The sequence below is a fragment of the Populus euphratica genome, unplaced genomic scaffold, assembly GCF_000495115.2.
Source record: "Populus euphratica unplaced genomic scaffold, PopEup_1.0 scaffold611.1, whole genome shotgun sequence".
Taxonomy (NCBI): domain Eukaryota; kingdom Viridiplantae; phylum Streptophyta; class Magnoliopsida; order Malpighiales; family Salicaceae; genus Populus; species Populus euphratica.
The window spans coordinates 221,123-228,751 of NW_011500188.1; the positions used below are offsets into that span (position 1 = coordinate 221,123).

The following is a 7,629-nucleotide window of genomic DNA, read 5'->3' on the forward strand; positions in this document are numbered from 1 at the left end:
TTGATAATTGTGGTGGAACTACATTATTAAACTTAGGGAGAACACTCAAATATCTAGTTCTTAGGGCTGCCATTGAACTAAATCATTAATGCGAACATTGTGATTGTTTGTTGGTTAGGGTTAGTTATACGGCGTATCCATAAATTAACCAACATTAAAAAAGATAAAAATTCAGAATATAAATTGTAGTTTTGTTTCAAGGATCGATTCTAATTTCTGTTGGTGGATGTGTGCTTGTGACTAAGGTTTGTTTTCTTGAAAATTTTTGATTTTAATTGATTTTGTTTGCTATTTTAATTTCTTCTATATTTTAGATCTTCACAAATCAAACCCGCCCTAAATTGCATAATGTATAGCATAAGAAATCTGAACAAAATCTTCCTCGTGGGATCGACCCCTTACTTACTCTATACTATCTTGTGTGTTTTAAACTAAGGTAATTAATTTGTGCGACCGCAACATCGCAACAAATAAGACACGAAGTGTCAACTGACTTCAAGAATATGGTATCTATTGGAGAATACGCAAGAAAATTCATAATTGGTACATTTCTTCTATTTGACCACCTATCTGCCATAATGGAGCATCCATAAAGTTTCCAATTAGCCTTGATTTCAAAGAGATATTCATGGACATCATGAACCATACCTTTCAAAAGTGGTCCCCTTAAATCATAATATAATGGTCCTTTAAAACCAGGTCCCATTGATGCTATGACATCTATTATTAGTTGATAATAGTATGATTTATCACCATTAAATGGTACATTAACATCATATCACTATCTTGCTATGACCTTCCTTGCATTATGTTCCTTCTCTTTAAAAGCCATTGCACTTTTAATGCTAGGTTGTGAATTTGGGTTATTTCATGGAACGAAAAAAGTCGTCTTTTTTCTATTTGCATTTGTGCCTTGCATTGTCAATCTCTTATTTGCTTGTGAACTAATATCACTTAGAGTAGGATTTGCACTATCACCCTCTTCGACTTCATCATTGGAAAGTGATTGAGAATTTTCAATATCAATTCTAAATCTCTTTCTTTTCTCTTTCTCCATTGTCAAGTCCTCTATTAATTACTTCATTTGCCATTTCACATTTGGAGGGACCTTTTTACAAGCTTCAACTTGGCCCTTAATACCAGCAAGATGATACTTCAGACGAGTAATACCACCACTATTGATCCTTTTGCTATAATGAACACATATACTTGAGTTCTTTGCACCAATAACCACTTGCCTATGAGCCCATGCTAGATCATCTGATCTTGCTGGAGCTGAAGCCATAGACGAACCACCACTTGATGAGTTTTCAGCCATGTAATTTGATCTGAAAAAAATAAAACACAATTAATTTCAGTTATTACAATTTACATCAACGTGATTTTTAAAGTAAAATGGATGGTAATAATACCAATAACTTAAAATGAAAAAAAATAACATTTCTCAAGATCCATGTTGATTTACAAATATTATTTGTTGGCTTCACACTTTAAATTTATTATTTGATACATTTGGTTTCATATAATAATTATATATCCTTCCTTATAATTAATCTGGCCATGGTCACTTTAAATTTATTATTTGATACATTTAGTTTCATATAATAATTGTGTATCCTTCCTTATAATTAATCCAGCCATGGTCAAGTTACTTATATTATTAACTACACCTAGCAACCTAACAATTAATCCGATTATTTTGTTTGTATAGGCTTGTGCACATAATACAGATCAAACATCAAAGTAGGATTTAATTTTAGATAAAACTTCAAAGTTCAAACTAGCTAGCCAAGCCCGGTGAAGTAATAAAATGATAAATACAATACAAAGTTACAACTTACAAACACAACAATAAGATTATATACAAAGAAAAAGATTACATGCGTTTTCCATTTTAGAATTAAATTTGATACAAAGAAAGAACAAATTAAATACAAAATTTGGTATTAAGTTAGGAGGGGTATCTAATGGGATATTGCTACTTTGCCTGCATTTATTGTGTAAACTTAGGATAGTCATAATAATATCTCATACTGTTTTGTTTTGACTCTGGTGAAATATCATTGACTCTGCATAAATAATGTATAGTCTGATTCCAAAATGAACAGTGTTTATTGATGGTTCAACTTGTATTCAAGGCGACCATTAAAATTGATGCAAATTATACCCTAGTTATAAAAACACAGAAGCTTATAGCCAAAGACTTGAAAATCCGAATATAACATGTTTTTAGGAGTTTAACGTAGAAATAGAATGGTTTGTAAATTATAGTCTTACTATAGACCTAATTAACAGAGATTATTAAATTATTTAGAATCCACCATCAAAGTTATTCTTGACCTTATTCTATAATCTTATTGTATAGATTCGTTGAACAATTCATTCAAAGAAGTTGGTTTTATATGCTAAAATATTTTTCAGATGGCATATCCTTCTTTTTTATCTAACATCATATTTTACACCACCTAAGTCCTAAACAATGGGTTCATTGTAGTAAGCCATCTCTTAATTTGATTTATTAAAAAACATTAACGTAGAAATCAAAGCCATTTATCATAAAAGTCAACTTTCTAAAGTGTTTTGTCCTTTGAATTTATAGCAAGCCTGAGACTATTAATGTTCCACGCTTCTAGTAATGTAATTTAACAGAACTAAGTTCATGCATTTTTCATTTCCAATTTAAACTTGAAGAGAGAAAAAAGATTGCACTTTAGCTCTGCAGAAACAATTTTTGAGAAGGGAACGAATGGCCACAAAGTGAGGTTTGATGAGTCTTCTGGTTCTTTGCCAAGTTGCAGGGGGGCTCCTTCTCTTTTTTGTTGATTGAGCCGTTTTGGTCGGGAAGTGAGGTTGCAGCCTTGTAGGAGCACCAATGCAGTTACTGTAGTATGTAAGAGTAAGACAGCAACAAAGAAGGGGAAAGATTGGAGAGGGAGTTCGTGAAACTGAAAGACAAGATGCCAATTGTAATTGTTTTGGTTGGGAACTTGAGTCTGCGAGGAGGAAGAGAAATTAGGGATTTGGTTTAGTTTACTTTAGACTTTAGAGAAAAAAAAGCGTGGGTGTACTGTGCAGTTAATGAAAAAGAATAGGGTTTAATTTTGAGTCATTGACTTTGACTCGGTGGCTTTGACCTGAAACAGAACACATGGAATTCGGTAGAAACGTTCCAGCTGAAATTTGACCGAAAATTCTGGATCAAACCAAGATTTTAAGCGAGGTGAAACTTGTCCTGTTTTTTTTTTTTTTTTAACTGGTATGAGACATTCAGGGAATCCCGGCCGAAATAGAACAAAATTAACAACTCTGAAATCACTGGCTACATTAGAAATCTTATGGTTTAGAGATTATTTATATTCACATGCTTTATATTTCACTCCTTGTTATTTTTTTTGAAAGATGCTTTATGATCATTTAAATGTGGTAACTACTACATATAAGGTGTTGAAAAATAAACATGATTTCTGGTTATTCTGAAAAACAGAGAAAATGGTTTACTGATTGGGAATTGGTCGACCAGTTGAAGTAAATGAACCAGTCTGCTGGTTGAGAATTAGTTGATCAATTAAGTCAATAAATTACTTTTCCTGTTCAGAATATGTTTTATTTTAGTTTAATTACTTGATTGTTTAGGAATTTAGACTTGTAAATAGGCTTGTAATTAGAATCATAAAGCATAAGTATAATAATAAAAAAAGAAGAAGATGCATCGAAGAGTAAACACTTAATAAAACATTCCTTATTCTTAAATTTTCTTCTTTTTCTTTAGTTTTACTTGCTATATTATTGTCCATAAATTCCTACCAAATTAATTTTCTTCCAACATATAAAGCACTAGCGTCAATAGCATTGCTGTTTTAATTTTGAAAAGACACGTAATTATCAGTATCTTAACAAGTTAAATTTGTAATTCTATCTTACCAAAACTTGTTAGAAGCACATTCATGAAAGATTCTTTATAATCAATGCCATAAAATTGAAAATATCAAAACTAAGGAACATATTATTTGTAATTTAAGTGTGACAAAAGCTTTATTGATGATATATATATATTTTAAAAGTATCTGTTATTTCTTTCAAATATGTTGAATGTTCAGTGTTTTACTCAATTAGTATACATCAAAATCTCTTTTAAAGTTCCATCATTACTCCAATCTAGTCATGGAATTTGAATATATGGATGGCATATGCAACTATATACATGTGTGATGTTTGTTTATGTCGTGGGGTTATTATATATATTTTTTTAAATTTTATCTTTTAATATTAGATTTATTAAAAATTAAATTGTATAATTTGTTTTTTTATGAGGTATTATGATCTTATAACCCAACATATAGATTAACAGGTTAAACCAATTTGACCCGAATCAATCTAATATGTTACTGTCTCAATATTTTTATATAAAAAAATCTTATTTTAAATATTTATTTTAAATAAAATTATGATTTTTTACCGATCATCTAAGTTGAATTTAAATCTACCAAAATAGCTAGGTCACTTTGAGTTAATCCAGTCTAAAATAATTTTGATCCTACACTAATGCTATAGTTTATATTATAGATTTTATTGAAAATACAAGGGATGCTTCTATTATGAAAGAAGCTTCCGTGAAGTTGCAGCTTGAGCAGATAGAAGCCACTAAATGTAGCACTGTCATCAGAAACTTTTTATTCTGTTATATCTTAGACAAAACTCATTAATTATGAAGTAAACTCTTGGGCTTGTCAAATTACACTATTATGAACTAGCATGTGTTTGTTTATGCATTTGATTCTTGTATGAGCTCCAGCAGACTGACCCTTTGTTGATGCAGGAAGAAATTCTCGAAGTATTTGTTTATGCATTTAATTCTTGTATAAGCTCCAGCGGTCTGACCCTTCGTTGATGCAGGAAGAAATTCTCAAAGTACTTCTGCTCTGAAGAACTCAGAGCTATGCCTTAAAAGTCCAAAACCCAGAGCTTGCATTGCGGGCCTTTGATGTGTAATCATGTTAGGCAGAGTACAGGAAAGTACACAAGGAGAAGAAGATCCTTCTTCAATGGAGTAACTGCCATAATTGCAGTTCATGCTGAAGAATTCTTGTAGAATGATTATAGAATCTTGTAAAACATTAGTAATATCTATGTCTGTAGTCTGTGGGCGTTGCTTTGTTCAATCCAATTCAGCTGCACATTTCCCCTACCTGATAAGCCTCTTGAAAACCATTACTGTCTTGACTTCGTCATCTTTGATATTTAACCCTAGGACTTAGTGCTTTGAGCAGCATCACTAGATCATAAAGCTGACAAAAAAGGGTTGCAGACGTGGCCAAAGAACTCAGTGGTATGTAAAAACTGGAAAATGTCACAATCCAATTCATCCATCCCCGTTTCATTTGCCTATGAACCTTACACCAAGGTAGATAGAATGAGTTGGTTGCTTTGAGATCTTTATCACCCATTTCACGTAGATTTTTTTTTCTCTTGTTAAATTGGACAGTCTTTTGCCTTCGAAGATTTTCCATTGATGGAAGAGCATTAGCCGCCCAAATATATATATATATATATATAGACTAGACATGTGGCTTGTATTTTACTCTCAGAAGCATCCAATCAACAAGATCCTTCAATTCCACATGGCAAAAGAGTAGCCTATATTTTCTTCAAAACAATCAATATGGAAATCCACATCCAATCTTGTAACCAATAGGACACTAGCGACGTGTAAATTTCCTAATCCACAACATCTTCTCATTTCTTATTTAACTTTCGTCTTTCTGCCTTGATCATCGTATATCCTACTCGGGCAACGTAGATACAGTAAAAGTGAAGAAGAAGAAGAAGAAGAAAAGAGAGTCATGGCAACCTCTGCAATCCAACAATCTGCATTTGCAGGCCAGACCGCTTTGAAGCAGTCAAATGAGCTTGTCCGTAAGGTTGGTTGCTCTGGTGATGGTCGTATTACCATGCGCAGGACTGTCAAAAGTGCTCCACAAAGCATATGGTAATGTTTCTGGTCTCTAGCTATAGTAATTAATATCAGTTTTACTAGTTTTACAGATCAATAACAGCACAGCAACTCTTTGAATTTTTCTTTTAAATGTTTTTAGCTTCGAAAGAGAGAACAAGAATTATACCCAAGTCATTCTTAATTTCTTGAAGTTGTCTTTGGTTTCTGATTTCTTGTCTTTTAAATTAAAAAAAAAAAGAAGAGGATTTCTCATCCATTGCTTGCTTCCGAGTTTCTTAGCAGTGTACCTAGCAGCATTGAGCATTGTAGCTATGTATTCACTAGCTTGCTGGAGCTTATACTTTTAGCACATTGTTCATCATGAAAGATTTATTTGAATGGTGGAAAGTAATTGCAAATGAATGCTGGGAAAAGTGACTACCAAAAGCATGATCTCTCAACTCTGATAATTTATCTTTATGGCTCTATCATTTGGAGGGAAATTTCCTCCAAGAAATCCTTTGTCTGGAGAAAGGGGACTGCTAGAGTGAACTTTAGGAAGATGTTCACCAACACATTATACATCTTGTTCTAAAATCTGCATTTTAGGTTCATTTAATTGCAATAAAAAGCTGACCAGATGATTGTGATCATAAAACAGGTATGGCCCAGACCGCCCAAAGTACTTGGGTCCATTCTCTGAGCAAACTCCGTCATACCTGACTGGTGAATTCCCTGGTGATTATGGATGGGACACAGCTGGTTTGTCTGCAGACCCTGAGACATTTGCCAAAAACCGTGAGCTTGAGGTGATCCATAGCAGATGGGCCATGCTTGGTGCACTCGGATGTGTCTTCCCTGAAATTCTTGCCAAGAATGGTGTCAAGTTTGGCGAGTCAGTTTGGTTCAAGGCTGGATCTCAAATCTTTTCAGAGGGTGGCCTTGATTATCTTGGCAACCCCAATCTCATTCATGCTCAGAGCATCCTCGCAATCTGGGCTTCCCAGGTTGTGCTCATGGGATTCGTTGAAGGGTACAGAGTGGGAGGAGGACCACTTGGCGAAGGACTTGACCCCATCTATCCTGGTGGTGCCTTTGACCCACTTGACCTTGCTGATGATCCTGATGCATTTGCAGAGTTGAAGGTGAAGGAGCTCAAGAACGGCCGCCTGGCAATGTTCTCAATGTTTGGATTCTTCGTTCAGGCCATTGTCACTGGAAAGGGACCTATCGAGAATCTTTTGGATCACCTTGCCGATCCAGTGGCCAACAATGCTTGGGCATATGCCACTAACTTCGTTCCTGGAAAATGAAGAAACTCAGATGTTTGCCTTGTAGATTGCAACATTACTTGATCCTTGTGTTTTTGTTGAAAAAAACTTGTTATCGACTCCACCTGTACTTGTGCTTTTAGTAGTGGAACTGAAACTGCTTATATACATGGGAAGTTCTTTATCACCATGAATCCACTAAGAACACCAGACTCTTTTGTGTTTGGATCTACATTTTTGGTTGGATTGTGCCATAGACAAGTTGCCCCGAGAATACTTAATCAAAGTTTTAGACAAAACAACCACTAACAGTTCCATCACCGCCCAGTCTCTGATGGAACATACACAGAAGTAGGCTTGTAGACCATTTAAGTAAGCTGTTAAGGAGGTGGAATGAGGAAGCAGAGAAGCTTGTTGATCTGCCTT

General features: G+C 34.2%; 1 protein-coding gene and 1 long non-coding RNA gene across 2 annotated transcripts in view; one reads left to right on the top strand and one right to left on the bottom strand.

Moving 5' to 3' along the window:
- LOC105111672 (uncharacterized) overlaps nucleotides 1-646 on the bottom strand; it is a 1,596-nt gene extending 950 nt beyond the window's left edge. Inside the window, exon 1 of the long non-coding RNA XR_839641.1 lies at nucleotides 608-646. This is a non-coding gene — a long non-coding RNA (uncharacterized LOC105111672). The remainder of the gene's footprint in view (nucleotides 1-607) is intronic.
- Nucleotides 647-5,760: 5,114 nt separating this feature from the next.
- LOC105111673 (chlorophyll a-b binding protein 151, chloroplastic-like) lies at nucleotides 5,761-7,425 on the top strand. The gene is made up of 2 exons (XM_011007106.1): nucleotides 5,761-5,986; nucleotides 6,594-7,425. Exons 1-2 carry the CDS (start codon nucleotides 5,841-5,843, stop codon nucleotides 7,243-7,245), a joined length of 798 nt encoding a protein of 265 aa, XP_011005408.1. The 5' UTR covers nucleotides 5,761-5,840; the 3' UTR covers nucleotides 7,246-7,425.
- The last annotated feature ends 204 nt before the right edge of the window (nucleotides 7,426-7,629 follow it).

Coding starts and splice junctions, on each gene's coding strand:
- LOC105111673 (XM_011007106.1), top strand. CDS start 5,841: ATGGCAACCTCTGCAATCCAACAATCTGCATTTGCAGGCCAGACCGCT. Junction 5,987..6,593: donor AGTGCTCCACAAAGCATATG/GTAATGTTTCTG, acceptor ATCATAAAACAG/GTATGGCCCAGACCGCCCAA.